Source organism: Papio anubis, chromosome 20 (genome assembly GCF_008728515.1).
Source record: "Papio anubis isolate 15944 chromosome 20, Panubis1.0, whole genome shotgun sequence".
Lineage (NCBI taxonomy): Eukaryota > Metazoa > Chordata > Mammalia > Primates > Cercopithecidae > Papio > Papio anubis.
In genome coordinates this window covers 10,764,603-10,784,945 of record NC_044995.1, presented here as the reverse complement: position 1 = coordinate 10,784,945, position 20,343 = coordinate 10,764,603, and the positions used below count along the sequence as shown (strand labels likewise).

General features: G+C 59.2%; 1 protein-coding gene across 2 annotated transcripts in view; it reads left to right on the top strand.

The window, feature by feature from the left end:
• Positions 1–20,343, top strand: part of ZNF787 (zinc finger protein 787) — a 35,290-nt gene that overhangs the window by 4,234 nt on the left and 10,713 nt on the right. For both annotated transcript variants that reach the window (XM_003916163.5, XM_009195393.3), the window contains exon 2: positions 14,466–14,554. In XM_003916163.5, the coding sequence (XP_003916212.1) occupies positions 14,476–14,554 (79 nt within the window). In that variant the 5' untranslated portion in view covers positions 14,466–14,475. The remainder of the gene's footprint in view (positions 1–14,465; positions 14,555–20,343) is intronic.

Here is a 20,343-nt window from a genome sequence, read left to right as displayed (position 1 = left end):
TGTGCGGACATTGTCCCAGCTTCACCCGCTTGTCAAGCCTGCATGGTGATTGTCCCAGCCACTCCGCTTGTCGAAGCCTCGCCGCATGTGCGGGATACCGTCCCAGCCACCCGGCTTTGTCGAAGCCTCGCTCGGGTACTGTGTGATACTGTCCCAGCTTCACCCGCTTGTCGGGCCTCGCCTGGCCGTGCGGGACATTGTCCTAGCCACCTCGCTTGTCGGCTCCCCCGGCTGTGTGACATTGTCCTCAGCCAATTCGCTTGTCGGGCTCTGGCTGTGTGACATTGTCCTAGCCACTCCGCTGTCGGCCTCGCTCGCGGCTACAAAAGGACATTGTCCAGCTTCACCTCATGGTCGGCCTCCTGCCGTGGCTGTGTGACACGCTCCAGCCACTCACTTCAGGAAGCTCAGCTCTTGTCTGTACAGCAAGGACCCCAGTGATAGGCCACGCTACTGGGCTACTGGCTTCTTTTAAGTGAGCACTGGCGACACATCTCATTTCCATCAGGAGGGACGGAGCTCCAAGCATCAGCCCAGGGGCCAGCGCGGCTCGCCTGGTGGGGGCCAGATCACACCCTCGGGCCCGCTGCCCAGGGCGGTCCCCCACTCTGGCAGCTGGCCTCATGGCCTCAAACTGTCTCTCCCTGATGGCAGGGCCCAGGATCAGAGCTTATGTGCTTAGGGCACCCTGCACCCAGGGCCTGGGATTTAATCCATGCTTGATGAGTGTGATCTTTTGTCATTGGATGAGAGAGGATGGAGCTGAGGGAAGGGAGCAGTCTGGGAAAGCTTCCTGGGGGAGGTGCTGTCGATGCTGAGCCTTGGCAGATGGGCCAAGCAGATGTACACAGAGAGGGCAGGTGAGATGGGAGGAAGGGGCTGTGCAAAGGCCCGGGGAGAACCACCTGGGCCCAGAGTGAGTGCTGAGGGTGATCCCACACTGCCTGGGTGTCCGGGAGGGGAGGCGCAGAGGGAGGATCCACACTGTCTGGTGCAAAGGCCCGGGGAGGGGGAGGCAGAGGAGTGGATTCCACAGGTCTGAAAAGAAGCCTGGAAGTTGGGGGGAGGCGTGGATCCACACCGGCCTGGTGAAAGGTCTGGTGGAGGGGGGGTGGAATGCACACCATCTTGGAAGTCTGGGGAGGGAGGGTGGATCTGACCAACAGGGGGGGGGGAGGAATGAATCTGAAGTGGATCTGAATGGTCTGGAGGGGGGGGATCCATAGGTCTGGAAGGCCCGGAGGGGGGGGGGGAGGATCCACAGGTCTGGAAGGCCCGGAGGGGGGGGTGGAGGATCCAGGTCCAGTGGCCTGGTGGAGGATTCCACACCGTGGAAGGCCTGGTGGAGGGGAGGGCGAGAGGTTAATCCACAGGTCAGTGCAAAGGCCTGATGGAGGGGAGGCGCAGAGGGAGGATCCACAGGTCTGGTGCAAAGGCCTGGTGGAGGGGAGGCGCAGAGGGAGGATCCACAGGTCTGGTGAAAAGGCCTGGTGGAGGGGAGGTGCAGAGGAGGATCCACAGGTCTGGTGCAAAGGCCTGGTGGAGGGGAGGTGCAGGGGGAGGATCCACACCGTCTGGTGCAAAGGCCCTGGGGGGAGAATCCACACCTTCTGGAAAAATGGCTGCACGCCCCTGGGTTGGCCTCAAATAGAGGAGCCGGGCAGGACGGGCAGTGGTCCGCGGGTGTGGTTTTGTGTGTGTCTTTTTTGTTTTTTTTTTTTTCCATATAAAGGCTTTGTTTTTAATGTTTTATATGTATAAATTTTAAGAGATAGGGTCTTGCCGTGTTTGCCCAGGCTGGTCTCAAACTCCTGGGCTTAATTGATCCTGCCTCCTCAGCCACTTAAGTAGTGACCAGGGGCTTTATTTATTTATTTATTTTTTTGAGACGGAGTCTTGCTCTATGGCCCAGGCTGGAGTGCAGTGGCGCGATCTCGGCTCACTCCAAGCTCCGCCTCCTGGATTCTCGTCATTGTCCCGCCTCAGCCTCCCGAGTAGCTGGGACTACAGGCGCCCGCCACCTCGCCCAGCTAATTTTTTGTATGTTTTAGTAGAGACGGGGTTTCACCGTGTTAGCCAGGATGATCTCGATCTCCTGACGTCCTGATCCACCCTCCTCGGCCTCCCAAAGTGCAGGGATTACAGGCATGAGCCACCGTGCCCAGCCTGGGGCTTTATTTTTTTTTAGAGCAGTTTTAGGTTTGCAACAAATTTGAGAGGAAGGTGCAGAGATTTCCCGGAACCCCCCCCCGCCCCCCCCCACAGCCTCCCCCATTATCAACTCCCACTCCAGAGCGGGTGTTTTGTGACAGTGGATGAAGCTACACGGACATCTGATTGTCACCCAGAGTCCATAGTGTACTTTGTAGGTGTGTGGGGCTTTTGGCCAGAAGACTGTTTCGTTTTATACAATTCTCAGTTACTCGGCTGCCCTAAGACCCAGAAGCCTTTGCATAAGGATCTGAAGATGTGCAAGGCACCAAGTCCTGCTGGCTGTGCCCCGCGGTCCCCACAATACACCGCAGTCCCCACAACACACCGCGGTCCCCACAACACACCGCACCCTGACAGTAGACAAAGTCCCCACAACACACCGCGGTCCCCACAACACACCGCACCCTGACAGTAGACGCAGTCCCTCTCTCTCACCCCCTCGGAAAGTTGAGTGTGGTGACTGGAGCCGTGAGCTGTCTCTGCCGAGGCTGTGCTGGTGCCTCCAAGGAATCTGGCTCTGACAAGGAGGGTGTGGGTGGTGCGGGTGGGAGACCTGCGGGAAGCCTCTGGGAGGCTGCCGCACAAGTCCAGGTGTGAAGTAGCTGGAAAAGAAGAGAGCAGCGACCATCCTGGCTAACACGGTGAAACCCCGTCTCCAGGCAAAACATTAGCCGGGTGAGGTGGCGGACGCCTGTAGTCCCAGTTACTCGGGAGGCTGAGGCAGGAGAATGCTATGAACCTGGGAGGCGGAGCTTCCAGTGAGCTGAGATCGCGCCACTGCACTCCAGCCTGGGCGACAGAGCGAGACTCAGTCTCAAAAAAAAAAAAAAAAAAAATAGAGCAGTGAAATCGACGCACCGTGGCCAGCGTCGAGAGGAGAGGAGAGGGAGAGGGGCCCAGAGCAGGGGACGGCTCACCTCTGCGTCCTGAGCAGGGGACGGCTCACCTCTGCATCCTTCACCCCGCCTGAGGGACGTGCAGGCTGTGCTGCAGGAGAATGTGACGTGCCAAAACCGGCTGAGACGAGAGGGAAGGTATCCGCAGACCAGTCACTGTAGAATGAACAGGAAAGGGTCCGTGGGGCTTTCCCCACCACCCTCAGGGAGGGCAGGCCTGGGATCTCAGTGGTGTCACAGAGATGTCCCGGGGCTGAGGAAATGAGGCCCTGATGCGGAATCCCTCGTAGACATCACCCCACCTAGCCTGGAGATCCAGGCGGAGGTGCAGGAGGGAACAAGAATGAGGTTTTCAGGCCAAGAGTGAGGGGTGAAGTGGCCACAGAAAAGGGCAGTGAAGGAGCTGGTGGAGGAGTGGAGGGGTTGGCGCTGTGGGCGTCTCGAGCCGGGAGCAGAGCAGGAAGGCGAGCAGGAGAGGGCTCTGCAGTGGGGCCGGGTGGCAGTGCTGGTTCTGGAAGCAGCCATGGGCACCGGGGCAGCAGGTGCTGGGTACCCCTGGCACCTGCCCTCAGGGAGCATTGTGCCCAGGAGCAGATGCAGAGCCCCAGGAAGGAAATACCAGAAGTGATATCACCATGCTCGTCAGGTGGTGACAGAAGGTGCTGACCGGCCAGGAAGTCAGCCCTGCTGTGGGAAAGGTGGGGTGTGGGCCTCAGGGAAAAGCTGACATTTGAGCAGACCCTTGAAAGGTGAGACCGAGCCAGGCAGGTGGAGGAGTGAGCCCAGCCCCTCAGAGAGAGATCAGGCTTGGCCGGGGCAGGTGGAGGAGTGAGCACGGCCCCTCAGAGAGAAAGAACAGGCCTGGCCAGGGCAGGTGGAGGAGTGGGGCCGATCCCTCAGGGAGAAAGACCAGGCCTGGCCGGGGCAGGTGGAGGAGTGGGGCCGGTCCCTCAGGGAGAAAGACCAGGCCTGGCCAGCCAGATGGAGGAGTGGGGCCGGTCCCTCGGGGAGAAAGACCAGGCCTGGCCGGGCCTGAGCCTGTCGGTGAGTCAGGAGCAGCGCAGTGCACAGCGAAGATCCAGGCCAGCTGGAAGGAGGGGGCTTGCAGAGGTGCTGGAGCCAGATTGGGCCCTGTGGTGCCTGGGGAGGAACCTGGATTTTGGATTGAGGGGCAGCAGGCACGTGCAGTGGTGGCAGTTTGGACAAGGAGGTGATGAACTGAGTTGCTTTTTGTCGATGAGAAACAGTTTTATTATGACTCCCACAGAGTACAATTCTCCCTTTTAAAGTGCACAGTTCAGCACCTGTAATCCCAGCTACTTGGGAGGCAGAGGCAGGAGAATCCCTTGAACCCAGGGAGGCTTGGCGCTGTAGGTGGAGCGGAGAGACTCCTGCAGTTGCACTCCAGCTCCAAGTGAGAGCACTCGCTCTAATACAAATAAATACAAAAAATGAAGTATACAGTTCAGCGGTTTTTAGTGTATTCACTCGGATTTGGCGCAGCCATCACCACAGTAATTTTAGAACCTGTTCTTCATCCTGCAAAATGCAGTGCGCCTTCACTGGCCCCTCCCTCCCTCCCTCCCTCCCTCTCTGCGTCCAGGTTCCTGGGAAGTCCTGATCTGCTTTCTTTCCCGTGGTGTGCCTCTTGTGGGCAGGTGTATAAATAGAATCACGCGCTGTTCTGTATCAGGCAGAGCCTCATGCTTGTGTTTGAGGGTCATCCCTGTCGCGGCTGAACTTCACACCTAGTTATGGCTGAGTCGTGTTCCGTTACGGTCATGGATGGACCACAATTAGTTCATCCATATGGACATCTGGGTCGTCTCTACATTTTAAGGTTATAATTTAATGCTTCAGGAACGCTTGTGTACACGCTTGCATGGACAGTTGTATGTTTTCTCTTGGGTTTATGCTTAGGGAGGGACCCGCTGGTTCTTTTGAGACGGAGTCTCTGTCACCCAGGCTGGAGGCAAGGGCCTGACCCTCAGCTCACTGCAAAGCCCCAGCCCCGGGTTCACGCCATTCTCCGCCTCAGCCTCCGAGTAGCTGGGACTACAGGCTACCCCGCCACCTTGCTCAAGCAGTTTTTTAGTCTTTTAGTAGAGACGGGTTTCACCCGTGTTAGCTAGGGATGGTCTCACCTCCTGACCTCGTGACCGCCTGCCTCTGGCCTCCCAAAGCGCTGGATTATAGGTTTGAGCCACCGCGCTCGGCCCCTGCTGGTTCTTACAGGAGTTCTTGGCTTAACCTTTTGAGGAACTGCCAGATGTTTCCCACGGCGGCCCCACCTGTGGTGCCCTGGCACCAGCAGTGGAGGGCTCCCCGCCTCCTGGTCGTCACCAGCACTTGTTTTCTGAGGCCGGCACAGTGGGTGTGAGGTGCTGGCTCCCTGTGGGTTTGGTCTGCCTCTCCCAGACGGCTCATGAGGACATCCTTGCTCGTGCCTGTCAGATATTTGTCTTTCTTCGTTGGAGGAATGCCTGCTCAGATGCTTTGCCCAGGTTCTAATTGGGTTGTTTGAACTGAGTGACTTTGGGAAGATGAGTTGGTGTGTGGTGTGGGGAGGGCACTTCCAAGAGGCAGGGTGGGAGCCAGGATCATGGTGGGAGGGAGTGAAAACCCTAAGTGGGGGAATGGGGAGAAGAGAGAGAGGGTGGACGGCTGGGAGAGAGGAAAGGGCCGCAGCCCTCCGTGCTGGAGGGGTTGGGGTCGGGGGGGGGATGGCTGGTCTGGGCACCCCCGGGCTCCTCCCCTGGTCCGCAAAGGCAGGGCCACATGGGGTGCACGGTGGCTCTGAAGAGGCCGTGGAGTCAGGCTGAGAAGGGGTCACAGGATTTGGTGAAAAGTCAGGGAGGGTGTTTGTTAGCCGAGTGGTTACAGGATGACTGTCGGGGAAGGAAAGGAGGTGGCTGCTCCAGGCCGCAAGTAGACGGGAAGGAATAAGAGACTGAGGCGAGGGAGAAAGCGGGTGGGTGCCAGAGAAGTTTCTGGGCAGGGAGGGCCGTGGACGGCCAGGAGTTGCTGCTTCCGAGAGCGCAGGGGAGGAGGAGGTGAGATTGGCAGCAGAAGAAAGGGGATAATTGGCAGGCAGGCCTCCAAAGGGGTGGGCGGGACTTCATAACAACAATAATAACAATCATTTGTGCTAATTGGATCTCTCGAGGGCCGGGGGCGAGGGGAAGGCACCCCTGCCCGTGCTGCAGGTGCTTCCTCTCTGGAGCGGAGGTCAGAGCCAGGTGAGTGAGCACCAGCAGGGGTTGGGAGAGCTGAGACCCCGGCTGAGAAACAGAGGCGGGCAGGGAGGCCGGGACCCTCGTTTCAGAAGATGTGAAATTCCCAGCCTTCTGGTAGATCCCTTGAATAGCCCAGTGTTTTCTTGAGAGCAAGTGGGGGGCCTTCTCCTAGGCAGCTGGCCTGGACCCTGAGAGCTGGGTCAGGAGCTGCCTCAGGCCCCTGCAGCTCCTGGTGCCCCCACCTCTCCCATCGCTCCCCTCTGAGGATGAGGGTCCCATGCTCGCGCCATGAGGTCCTGGGGGTAGGGCCTGATAGCAGGGGCTGAGAGCATGCCTGGAGGGACAGGAGAGGAAGAGAACTGGGGAGCATTGAGTGAACATCCGTCTTAACCCTGATGAGTCCTCAGAAGCCTCCACTCAGTCCCTACACAGGCACCTGCCCTTCCCGTCCCTGCTTTGCAGAGGAGGCAGCTGAGGCTCAGCCATTTCTGAGGGTGGCAGAGCCGGTGATGACACCAGGGACTGGCACCGCGGCTGCCCGTTGCTCACAGGGGCACAGCGCTGTCACCCAGACTGTTTGTTTCACATCTCTCTGGTAGGTGTGGGCCGCTCCCTCTCCTCGGAGAGGAAGTTGGGATGCAGAGCAGTGTGGGCCCCGTCCCAGGTCGCCACGGTGCGGCCTTCCTTCCCGCCTCCCTCTTAGAAGAGCCTCCGGACCCTGAGCTCTGGCCCCTCGCCGCTTACTCCTCCGCTGCTGCCCCCAGCCCCTCTGGCTGTGGAATTTGTGGACCCTTATGCAAAAAGGCAAGAAGAAAGCGTCTTCCTTTCCTGGAGGTCTCTGGGTCGGCCAGGGTGTTTTGTGTTTGGCATTTCACCCACAGGTGAGTGCAGAGTCCCCCAAGCCCAGGCTGTGAGCCCCCAGCACTGAGCCCTTGTGCTCTTGGACCCCACTTACAAAACACAGGTCAAAGGTGAAGTGACCAGGAATTCCAGGGCAGCAGCTGCTGAGCACAGAGCCCCGGGCTGGGCCTCTGTCCCAGCTGCCCAGGCCGTGCCCCAAGTCCCTGCCTGCCCCTCCCTCCTGGCGCCATTCCAGGTGCTCATCCCCTCTGCTGCGGCTCCGTGGCCCAGCCGTGGCCTGGAAAGTGTGCCCCAAACCCTGGCACCCTCATTCCTTTACGTCGGGGTCAGCAAACTTTCTCTGCAGTGGGCCAGATAGTAAATACTTTAGGCTTTGTGAACCAAGAGGGGAAATGAAGGCTACTCTCGATGTAGGTGTATGGCTGTCTGTTTGAAGTGTGACCATTGGAACTTGTAAAAGGCATTAGTATCTGGAGGGCAGTTTAAGGGCCAGCGCCCCCCACGCAGGGTCAGCCCCTCCACGTCTGTAGGCTGCCTCACCTCCGCCCCCCGTCCGGCTATCACCATGGCAGGACTCATGCCATGTGCCTAGGGCTGCAGTGCCCGTTCTGGGCAGCGCGGGCCTGGCTGGCAGCAGATCCCTGCTGAGTGAGAGGTGATCTCTGCTGGCCTCTGGGCGGGCCACTGCGCGGTGGAGAGGAGGGGTGTGGCGGGCGCACTCTCCCACCTCCCCCATGCACAGCCTGGTCAAGGCCTTGGCCCTGCAGGAAGCTGGCCCGAGGTGGAGGCCAGGGGAAGGCGCTGAGCTGGGAAGTCCCTGCTTTTATTGAGTTATGCGATAGAGTTTCACTGGAAGGACGTTATCACCACTTGGCAAACAGGTTTCAGCCGAGAAGAGGAGGTGAGGAGCAGCCTCCGCCACCTCCTCGGCCCCTGGTTGCAAACTGCTCTCTTCTCTTTTTTTCTTGTACTTTTTTTTTTTTTTAACTTTTGCTACAGTGCTGATTCTTATGCATTTTTAATGTTTAGAGTGTTGTAATTAGAAAGCCTGTACAATTTTTAAAAGTTTATTTACTTTCTAATAGAGGTGCAATTAACGTATTACAACATTTCATTTTTTTTTTTTTTTTATTTTTGAGACGGAGTCTCGCTCTGTCACCCAGGCCGGAGTGCAGTGGCGTGATCTCAGCTCACCGCATCCTCTGCCTCCAGGGTTCAAGCGATTCTCCTGCCTCAGCCCCCCCCGGGTAGCTGGGACTACAGGCACCAGCCACCACACCTGGCTAAGTTTTGTATTATTAGTAGAGACAGGATTTCACCATATTGGCCAGGCTGGTCTCGAACTTCTGACCTCGTGATCTGCCTGCCTTGGCCTCCCAAAGTGTTAGGATTACAGGCATGAGCCACCGTGCCCGGCCAACATTTGCTTTTTTACAGTGTACAATTCACTGGTTTTTAACATATTCACAAAGTTGTGAATATATTAAATCATCATCAGTATGTAATTCCTGAACATTAGGCTAGGCGCAGTGGCTCCCCTCCTTGGGTCTCTGGCAGAGTCAGAATTAGGTTGACATAAAACAGAAAAACAGAAGAAAAGCTTACGAATATTATTTTATTTTATTTATTTTTTTGAGACAGAGTCTCGCTCTGTCGCCCAGGCTGGAGTGCAGTGGCGCAGTCTCGGCTCGCTGCAAGCTCCGCCTCCCGGGTTCACACCATTCTCCTGCCTCACCCTCTCGGGTAGCTGGGACTACAGGCGCCTGCCACCTCTCCCGGCTAGTTTTTTGTATTTTTAGTGGAGACGGGGTTTCACCGTGTTAGCCAGGATGGTCCCGATCTCCTGACTTCATGATCCGCCTGTCTCGGCCTCCCAGAGTGCTGGGATTACAGGCGTGAGCCCCCGCGCCCGGCCGGGAATGTTATTTTTACAGGTACATGGGAGACTTCAGAAAGGGAAGGCCTCTCGAAGCGGTTAGGCCTGAGGGCTTCTATGCCAAAGAAGAGCGACTGTGAAAAAGTCACTAAAATCCTTGGGGAGGCTGAGGGAGATAAGGGTTGGTGTGTGCAGCTGTCGCTCAGCCTCAGCTCCTGGTGCTGGTGACGAGGACGTCCTCTTCGTCTACGGGGAAGTCGTGCTTCACGTGGGGTTTCATCTGCGTTCAGGAGGAAAAGGGGAGGCCAGAGCACCCTTCTTGTGTCTGCTGCTGCCCCCGTGCCTTTGGGGCTGCACTGGGGCGGCCTGTTCTGTGCCGTGGCCTTCACCGCTGGCCCCCCAGCACCCAGCCATCTACCAGTTCCGACGCGTCGCCCCAGCCACTGTCCAAAACACCCCTTTAGGCTTTTCCCTTAATACAGGCGTAATTACCTGTTATTAAAATATTAGGAAAACGAACATAAGAAAAACGTTGAGATCACTCTCTCTCTTGATGCTGGGTGTGGGAGGGGTGCCAGCTTTCATTCCCCGGCCGGCTCCGTGGAGGACGGGTCCCCGGCGTGGTTCTCATAGGTTCCTCACCATTCGGAACCCCGCTGTGATGGAGGCTGTCTCTGCAAGAAGCGTTTCCTGAGGTTTGGGCTTTCCTGTCGGTAGCCTGTGGAGAGGTAGAGCTAGCCTGGTCGGGCTGCAAGCCCGTTCACGGCAGTTTAGCCTGAACTCTTCCATCCGAGGGACCCAAAGCCCACGGGGGTCTGTCCAAGGGGAAGTCTGCCTGTCCTTCCGCGTGGGTCTCACCTCTTCCTGAGACGGGTCCGGGGAGGGTCTGAGTGTTGGGATTTGCTGTCTGGTCTCAAGCCTGTGCTTTGCCCGGACCCATCTGTTTGGGTGCACACCCACCTGTGCCTGGTGCTGCCCTGGGTGCTAGGGACATGGGTGCTGGGAGGACAGGCCAGCTAAGCAGAGACAGAGAGTGGCAGAGTAGCAGGCATTAGGAAGAGAAAGGCAGGCGGGTGGAGCAGGTGGGGACCCTGAGGAGGTGGCCCTCACCTGGAGTCCAGAGGAGGCAGCTGGGAGGACCAGAGGAGAGCGCTGGGCAGGGGCGGGGTGGAGGGAGCCGGGGAGCGCTGGGCAGGGGCGGGGTGGAGGGAGCACTGGGCAGAGGTGGGGTGGAGAGAGCAGGGAGTGGCGGCTCCTGGCGGGGCTGCCTTCAGTGCCTCCCACTTCTGGAGCTGAGTCTCCTGGGAGTCCCCGTGGCTCCATGCCCGGCACAGACACTGCTGGCTGCTGCCGCCTGTGCTGCCCTTCACGTGTTGTGGGGGACCCAAGGGTCTGGCCCTTGCCGGCCTCGTGTTCCGCATCCATAAGACAAGCGTCAGAACAGTGTCCACCTCTAAGGGACCCCTGTGCTTCAGATGACCCGCAGTCCTCCCGGCAGGAACCACTTCCCACACCCCCGTGAGCCCCCAAGCAGCCCCTTGTGGGGCATGCCCGGCCTTCCTGCTTTTGGCTGCCTGCCCCCTTCCCTCCACGTTGCCCATCCAGGGCCTGCTCTTAGGGTGCCTTCTTTCTGAGGGCCCACCCCAGCCTCCCCAGCAGAGCTGCCTGTCCCTTTCTCCCCAGAACTCCTCCCTGTATGCCTCTTCCCATGTCCTGAACTCCTGGGGGCTGTGGGACCTGGTTCTCCCGTGACTCCTATGTCTCCTGGTGGACTTTGTGCCTCCTAGGTGACTCCCATGTCTCCTGCACCCTCGCCCCTCTCCCAGTGACCTCATGTCTCCCAGGACTTCTTGTTTCTCCCGGGTGGCCCCATGTCTCCCCTGGTGACTCCTTTAGTTCTCTAGGTGACTCCCTGCTCCTGGTGACTCTTGTTTCTCCCAGTGACCCCATTGTCTCCCAGTGACCCTTGTGTCTTCAGGTGACCCCGTGTCTCCTGGTGACTCTTGTTTCTCCCAGTGACCCCATTGTCTCCTGGACCCTGTCCCTCCCGGTCACCCCATGTCTCCTGGTGACTCTTGTTTCTCCCAGTGACCCCACTGTCTCCTGGGGACCCTGTGCCTCTCAGTGACCCCATGTCTCCTGGTGACCTTGTGTCTCCCGGTGACCCCATGTCTCCCGGGGTGACCCTGCCCTCCTGCACTCCCTGCTGCCTCCTGGTGTGACTTTTGTTTCTCCCAGCACTCAGCCCCTCAGGTGACCAGAGTCTCCTTGGTGACCCCTGGTGGCCCCCGTGACCTCTTTATGTCTCCCTGTGACCCCGCGGTTCGCTGGTCCTCAGCAGGTGCTCAGTAATGAGACCCTGAGCCGCCGCCTGTGTGTGTTCTCGCAGGGATTTGAATACACAGTGTCCGAGGCGAGCGTAGTGGTGGGTGGTTCTGGGCATAGACGTGGGGCCTGATGGTCTGTATGTAAACTGTGTCTCTGTACCCCCCTCCAGCCTTTCCTTTCTTCCCTTCCCCGCAGACAGACCTTGGGCCTCTGTTTCCTCATCTGCATAATGGCGACAGCAGTCAGACCTACCCAGAGGGCTGTCATGGACCCCAGTCCACTCACAGTTCGGGTGGAGCTCGCTTAGGAGCAGTACTGAACTGTGGGGTGGCGGCCAGGGGTCAGCCAAGGACCCGCGACGGTATATCTGCTGTGCACGCGGAGTTTATTTAAACAGGCACATCCTGAGTTCTCACTCTCGTGCCCTTCCTGAGGGTGGGTTGACAGCACCCTGCCGTGGGGCTGGCTCCCTTCTGTGCCTGGATAGTGGTGAACTTCTTGTCACTGGAGGGACTCCTCGGGACACATTGGTTCAGGTGTGGGCTGTGCCAAGGGAGACTCTTTCTGTCTCAAGCTGGAGTCTGGGTGGGTGACCCCCGGCCTGAATGAGGTGCTGACGCTCCCTACCAGTTGGTCTGCAGACCCCGCCTGGAATGGAGGTGCTGGACGTACTGCCCCGGCCTGCTGCCATCTGCAGACTCCCCGGCCTGGAATGAGGTGCTGGATGCCAGAGGAGGTTTCTCAGAGCGAGTTTATCTCAGCCCAAGGGGCCCGCCTGGCTCTTCCAGTGCTGGTGGCTGCTGGTAGACGGGGCAGGTGGCTGCTGTGCCTCACCAGGAGTCCTCCCCACCTGGGAGTGAGGCCGCCACCAGGGACCAGCTGCATGGCCTGTGGGCTTAAGTAATGGTTGGATGAGCGCGGTGCCCGCACCCCTGTGCATGCAGCCCGAGCATTACAGACTGAGGCCCGGGTGAGGGGCTGGGGCCCGCGGCAGGCCCTCCTTCCGAGAGAGAGGAACACGAACGTCCACAGGAATAAATGGAAGGACGCTGGCATTGAAGCTGGAGTATTCACAAGGCCTGATTGTGGACACAGCTCATGCTGTCTCGCCAGCGGCCGGATGTGGACCACCGTGGCCGCCGTACAGTGGAGTGGGTTCAGCCCGAGAGGAGCGAAGGCCACGCACTGCTACCAGTGTGGAAGAGCCAAACACAGGACAGATGCGGCCCCTCTCCGGGCAGAGCACACGGCAGCGAGTCCCGAGGGACAGAAAGGAGTTCAGAGGCTGCAGGGCCCGGGCTGGGGAAAAATGCACAGACTGTCGTGGGCTCTTGGGGCTTTGTGGAGGTGGCTGTGCTGATTGTAAGGGATGGTTGCGAAACTGATTATATTAAATATCATTGCGTTGTACACTTTACATGAAGGACACCACGGGCAGGCTCTTTGTGGCTCCTGCTGGAGGCTTCCCCCGAGAAGCCAGGTGGCTACAGCCCGTGCCTCCTGCAGGTGCTGGGGGATTCGGGGAGCCCAGCCCCAAATCTCTCCTGTGGAAGGTAGGAGGTTTTTTTGTTTTAAGGCTCGTCAAGTGAAGCCGTTGGCGTGGAGAAGGAACAAAGAGATCCGTAACTGGCGGTTGGTTGTAAACACCGCTGCACTCCGCCGGCAGGACTTTTTTTAAATTGCCCTTATTTGGCTGTGGAAGTTGGCAGCCCTGTGTCCGCCCCATGGAGTTTAACTGAGCCTCTCCTGGTTTATGAAACCCCAGCGCGGAAAGCAGGGAGGGCACGTTTGCCACAGCTCCACCTGGTGGCCTTGCCCTTCCCTGATCTGTGTGAGGGTTCAGGTGCCCGCCGCGCCTGCAGGAGGGTGGGGGAGGGCTGGGAGGGCTGCCTCAGAGCCTGCTTCATTTTATTTTTTTATTTTATTTTATTTTAAATTTAATTTTTGAGACAAAGTCTTGCTCTGTCGCCCAGGCTGAAGTGTGATCTCTGGCCACTGCAACCTCTGCCTCCCAGGTTTAAGCAATTCCCCTGCCTTAGCCTCCCGAGTAGCTGGGATTACAGACCCCTGCCACCACGCCTGGCTAATTTTTGTGTTTTAGTAGAGATGGGGTTTCACCATGTTGGCCATGCTGGTCTCGAACTCCCGACCTCCAGTGATCCACCTGCTTTGGCCTCTCAGTGCTGGGATTACAGGTGGAGCCACTGCAACCAGCCAGGGAGCCTGTTTTAAAAGACAGATCAGGGTATGAACCCTTCAACAACTCGGGCGCGTGGCAAAGGCTCTGCTGTCCGCTTTAGCTGTGTGCGTGGCACAGGTCGGTGGTGTGTGTAGAGACCCTCCTGGTGAGGTGGCACGTGGCTGGTGGGGTGTCGCATGAGACCTGACAGTGCTGCAGTGGCGGCTGGTCGGTGGTGTGTATGTGAGACCTCACAGTGCGCGGAAGGGTTGGACGCGGCATACAGATCCTTGACAGTGCCGCGGTGGCAATTTTGGCTGGTGGTGTGTGTGTAGAGCCCCTCACAGTGCATGGCATGGGTTGGGTGTGGAGACCCTGATGGTGCGTGTGGCACGGGTTGGGAGTGTCACGTGTGGAGACCCTCAGGCACCTGCTGCCCTGTTTCTGATGTGATGGGTCTGTGTCTGCCAGGGGTGTGGGGACTCCAGTCCGTTTGGCACGAGCATCACACGTACACTGTCTTGTGCACACTTGACAGTAACATGTTCTCTGTCTTGCCTGTGAGGAAGCTGCGGAGTGGAGGTGGGGTTGTTCACCCCGGGTCCAGCTGGGGAGTGGTGGGGCTGCGATGGGCGCCGGTGGTGGTTGTAGCCCGTGTGGGTCCTGGAGTTCTTCCCTGCAGCTGTGTGAGGCCTTGGCCGGCCCCTGCAGTGGGGAGCAGCCAGGCTAGCTCCAGGCCAGTTCTTGGTGTCCCGGGGTAGACGCCATGTGCCTTGTCTGCCGGGCGCTGTACCTGCCACGCCGGTCCCTGCAGGGCCCTCCGTGCAGCCTGGCACCCCATAAACTCGGTCCTTCTGTCTTGTCCCTTCTAACAGGGACCCGGACATGGAGCTGCGGGAAGAAGCCTGGTCTCCGGGGCCGCTGGATTCTGAAGACCAGCAGATGGCGAGTCACGAGAACCCAGGTGAGCGGCCCGAGTCCGTCCCGCCACCACCCGCCCCATCCTGGTTCCCTGCTCGGGCCCCACCTCCTCTCACCTGACGCTGGCTTCCGGCCCCACCGCCTCCCACCTGACCCTGGCTTCCGGCCCCACCGCCTCCCACCTGACCCTGGCTTCCGGCCCCACCGCCTCCCACCTGACCCTGGCTTCCGGCCCCACCGCCTCCCACCTGACGCTGGCTTCCTTTGCCTTTGGGTGGGAGGAAACCCCCCTTTCCTGTTTTCCCTTCCTGGGGCCCTGGGATGCCCGACCCTGGCCTCCCCTCCCACCCTGGGCTCTGCACTCCTGGCTGTAGAGGGAGGGGCTGGGGCTAGCCCAAGCTCTCTCTGCTGAACGATTTTGGGGACCCCGGGGGCCGCCTCCTCTGCCTGACTTCTCTGTCCTTGCCCTTCCAGCCTGGGCAGCACCTCCATCTGTTGAGGGTGCCCCGTTGCTCTCCCCACAGCCCCGCCTCCACATCCTGGACCCTCTGCTGTGATTTCAGGCAGCCCTGTGACCCTCCCTGGCAGAAACTCCTTAAACAGGGTGGCACAGGAGCGCAGGGAGCCCACAGGCTGACGCTGACTTTTCAGGGAGAGCTGTCAGTGTGGGTTTTTAGGTGAAATCCTTCACTCTTTGGACATTGACAACGTATTTCGTTTGTTTAATAAAGCATTGTTGGGGTTGAGCAAAACTCATTTGTGGGCTACGTGGGGCCTGGGTTTGGTTGCCGAGGCCCCATGGTGACCCCACAGTGGCCCCTGACACCTCACGGCCTCCCTCCCCTCCTGGAGGCCGCGTCCCTGCCTCAGACCTGAGGAATAAGGTGTGGCGGCTTCTCTCATTGCTGTGTCTGCATGCCAGGCCCCAGGTCCCAGGCCCACGCTGGCCCCACGCTGGCCGGGGCTCAGCAGACCTATTCTACAGAGGGCCAGAGAGGAAATGCTGTGTATCTTGCAGGCTGCAGGCCTCACAGATACCACAGAGCCACAGTCCACACGGGAATGCATGGGCGCACCGGTCAGGCTCGATGTAGAAATGTGGCAGAGCTCGCCAGCCCAGGCCAGCGTAGTCGAGTCGTCCCAGAGAAAGACCGGGGTGAAGTGTGGGATCGATTTTGTAAAGCAGCTCAGCCCTTTTTTCAGTGATTTCTGAGATCCGTGGATGGAGTATGAGCAGAAGCTCCCTCTGCGTGGGGCTGTGGCAGCCCTGGTTCCGGGGGAGAAACTGGGATGGGGGTTTTGAGTGTGTTGGCAGGACGGCATGCCCGGGGGGCACACACCCTGGCCCCAGGCTGCCCTGCGCCACAGTGGGTGAGCACCGTCCTGCGCCTCAGTGGGTGGGCGCCGTCCCACACCGCCACAGCCCTCGAGGCCTGCCCCCGCCTTCTCCCTCGCATACGCCCTGGGCCTTTGAACCTTTTTGAAAATTCTGTGGAAATCTCGAGCGTGTGGACGTAGTGTGATGAGTCCCTCTTCCTGTGCCAGCGAAGGGCACTGCCAGTCCCTTTCTGCCCACTGTGATTCTTTTTCCACAGTGTCATAGAGAATGTATCCATCACGTCATTGTGTCTAAATTCTCCAACATGTAAGGACTCCATAAAAAAAAAAAACCCTACAGGAAGCTGATCTCGCCTAACAACATGTCATTTTTTAGGACCATCGTCTAATCTAGCCCCCAGTCCTTGTTAAAATAGCCTGTGGTCTCCAGAATGCTTGTCTTTGAGTAAGTTCATCTTTAATTTTACAAGTCACTCGTAAACTCCCTCTCTTTGTAGAGAGTAGGTCTCAGGTCCCCTTGTCCAGCCCGCTGCCCCGCTCCCCCCCGGCCCTGTGTCTGTGGGAGTGCTGTTCCCCACTGGGCAGCTGGCTCCGGGGAGGGCCTGCGCTTGTCGCCGTCTCTGGAGCATCACCCCCGTGTGACGCCCTCGCTCATCGAGGATGGGCTGCGCACGCTCCCAAGCTGCTCTGGCGTCCGGGTAACTCCCGTGTGGGGTCCCGCCTACACGTGTCCCTCCTACGATGTGACAGTGACAGACATTGTCGGGGGGAATGGCGGGGGTTGGCCTGGCCACAGTGTATGTGGGCCCTTTTTCTCTGGCCTCTTGCTGAGGGATATGGGGGCCCATGGAGCAGGCATCTGGAGAGGAGTGTGCCCTGGAGAGGCAGAGGAGCGTGCCCGGCAGGCAGAGAGAAGGGAATCAGCAGGGCTCCCAGCCCACTTGGCCCCAGCGTCTTCTGCGGAATCAGTGTCCAGGCCCTCAGCCTACCTTGTGGGGTCCTTGGATAGGGAGGAGGCAACCAGCGCAACTTTCACTGTCTTGCATGTGAGGAGTGGCCTAGGGGGAAGGTTGAGAAGGAAGCAGAGAGAACCAGCGGCAGGAGGCGTCCAGCGTGGTTGCCCCATGCCGACCCCAACCCTGCAGTGCTGGGGCGTGGGGCAGGGCGTCCATGTCCTGTGCTGGAGACGGGAGATGCTGGTTGGAGTGCCAAAGAGGGGGTTGCCACCCGAGCCGGGCTGCAGGCCTTCGGGTAGACGCCGTGTGGACCCTTCCTCAGCTCCTGACTTCCGTGTGTCCTGGCACCTGCTCTGGGAATACATCCCAAGTGTGGTTGCTTCTCCCCACTGTGATCCCAGCCCTGTGGCCTTACAGTCACAGCGCTGGCCTTCCCGCGACTTCTGTCCCTACCCTTGTCCCCTCCTGAGCCTCTTGGGGAGGAGGCGAGATCCCGGTGCCATGCCCAGAACCCTGTGAAGGTGTCCTGGCTTGATGGGGCTGAGAACCCGCCGCCTGCCCAGCCTTGCAGCCCTGCGTGCCATCGCCCCGTCCGCCTCCCAGCTGGTCTCGGGCCCCTGACGCGGCCCCCGACACGGCCCCTAGCCCACGTGGCCCTGCTACAGTTTTCTTCCCCAGACGGTGTTGTGTGACTCGCACTTTCTCTTTTGTTTTTTTTTTTTTTGAGACAGAATCTTGCTCTGTCACCCGGGCTGGAGTGCAGTGGTGTGATCTCGGCTCACTGCAACCTCCACCTCCTTGGTTCAAGCGACTCGCCTGCCTCAGCCTCCTGAGTAGCTGGGATTATAGGCACCCGCCACCATGCCTGCCTAATTTTTGTATTTTTAGTAGAGACGGGTTTCACCGTGTTGCCTAGGCTGGTCTCGAACTCCTGACCTTAGGTGATCTGCCTGCCTCGGCCTCCCAGTGCTGGGATTACAGGCGTGAGCCACTGCACCTGGCGTGACTCCCCTTTTCTGTCCCCTTCCACCAGCTCTCTGCTCCATGAGATGCCGTCTCAGCAGAAGTGTCCCCATGTCCCCTCCCCTGTGTGCCTGTCCTTCAGCTTCCTGGAGATCACTCCCTGGGGTGCGCAGGCCGCTCAGGGTGCAGACTGTTTAGCCGGAGGGTCCTGTCTCGGGGGCCAGGCGAAGCTTCGTTCACAGAGGAAGGGGCTTTGGGCTGCATTGCAGGGGACGTGGTAGTGTGGCTCGAGGGCCCTGGGAAGCCACGGGGCAGTGGGGACACTCTCAGCTGCTGTTAACAGGGAACCCAGACAGCACTGGCCCTAGCCCAGAAGGACTCGATATGTTCTCAGGCAGCCGGCCTGTAGGCCGGACAGATCCAGGGTGGCCTCTCTCCTGAGAGCCGCTTATCTCTGGGCTCAGGGCCCCAGGCCCCTCACTGTGATATCCTGGGCACAGCAAGGCAGTGCCTCAACCCCGGTGGGTCCCCCCAAGGCTGTGTCCACCTCTTCTCTCCTTCCACCATCCACCATTTGCCCCATCCACCCTTTATACCAAACTCCATACCGGCTCCATCCACCTTGGCCGTATCCACCCCAGAGCTCCATCCACCCAGCGGCCCGTATCCACCCGACATCCACCCTTGCCCATTATCCACCCAGGCTCCATCACCCCGCGGCCGTATCACCCAGGCTCCATCACCCCGCGGCCGTATCACCCAGGCTCCATCACCCCGCGGCCGTATCACCCAGGCTCCATGCCCAGCGGCCCGTATCCGCCCGGGCAGCGCATCCACCCCGGCCCGTATCACCCAGGCTCCATCACTAAGGCCGTATCCACCCGGGCTCCACCATCACCCAGCTGACGTGGTATCACCCAGGCTCCATCACCCCGCGGCCGTATCGCCCAGGCTCCATCACCCTGCAGCATGGGGTTGCCTGTCCTTGGGCCTCTCCTTCTGAGGAGTGTGAGAGGAGAGTGGGTTCTGAAGCTCCCAGGCAGGCCTCACTGGCCAGGGCAGGTGAGTCCCCACGACCCACAGGAATCCCAGGCAGCCCACACTTGCGACCTTCTTGTGAGAGGGAAAGGAATTGGACTGTGGGTAGCCCCCGGCCGTGCCCCCTGTTCAGAGAAGGTGTCCCTGTGGAGGCTTGGGTGGTTGGAAGGCTTTCTGTGGCTGCTGTGGGGAGAGCGGCGTGCCTGGAACTCCTGGCACGTGTTCCTTCCATGGAGCTGTTTGGGCCCCGGGCTCCTTCCCCCAGGCCCATGGCTTTGCCTCAGTGTCCCTGGAGACCTGGGTCAGGGGGTGCGGCCTCGGGTGCTGACGGGGGTGCCCTTGCTGGGCTCAGCATGAGGTTGTCTGAACAGAAGTCTCCACGCCTTCTCCCCCAGACCCCCCGAAATTCCGAAGGTTTGAACCTCCCTACCCCATCTCTTACTGGAGGTCACACCAGTACGGTTGCCCCTGCTGATGACCGAAGGCCCCTGAGAGGCACAGCAGGGTGCTGTGTGTCCCCTGCGCCCGGTGGCTTTGCCCCTGGGAACTCGGCTTCCTCCGTTTTAGTAAACTGGCTCTGCAGTGCCTTTGCAGTCGAGGCCCGGAGTAGTTTACCCCTCGCCCCGTGCCTGCACGCAGGAACACAGCCAGATAAAAAGAAACATACGAATTTATGGGGGACCAAAATGAAAGTGCCACAGGACAGTTGTTCCTGTGCTAGCAGCACGTGCGGTGTTTCCTCCTCCTGCCTCCATTCTGTTTCATTTACATGCTGGCCGCCGTCCACGCAGTCCATGCGACTGCCTGCTGGGCTGAGGCCCGCAGTGGAGACGCGAGGCGTGGCCTGTGGTTGGGTGCGAAGTCCACGGCACGGCGTTTCCCACGTAGGGCGTGGTGAAGAACTGCATGTGAGATTGGAAAGAGCCACAAAGCCAGTGTTCTTTCTGGTTAGATAGATTGAATGGGGGCATTTTTGAAACCGTAGACATTTTGTGATTTTTTTCTGTATTTGGATATTTCTGGGTGTGTGTTCAGATCCTCTGAGCTAATACTGTTAGGAATAACGACCAGTGCTTCGTAATCGCGTCCTGTGTGCCCGCAGTCAGCCAGTGCTCGCACGCTGGCCCCAGCCCTCACAGTCAGCCAAAGTGCTCAGAATCGCTGGCCCCATAGGTGCCCGCGAGTCAGCCAGTAAGCCGACCGCTGGCCCGTGTGCCCTCAAGAGTCAGCCAGTGTTTTCAGAATCGCCCCTGTGCCCGCAGTCGCCAGTGCTTCGATCATGCCCTGTGCTCCGCGATCCTGTGTGTCTGCATCAGGCCAGTGCTTCATAATCGGTTCCTGTGCCTCGCGATCCTGTAGGTCTGCAGTCAGCCTAGTGTTTCTGTGAATCGGCCCTGTGTGCCCGCATCCTGTGTGTTCGCAGTCAGCCAGTGCTTGGTAATCGCGTTTCATGCGTCTAGGTCAGCCAGTGCTTCAGAACGCTGGGCCCCAGGTGTCTACAAGTGAGAGCAATACGTAACTGAACGAAGTACAACAA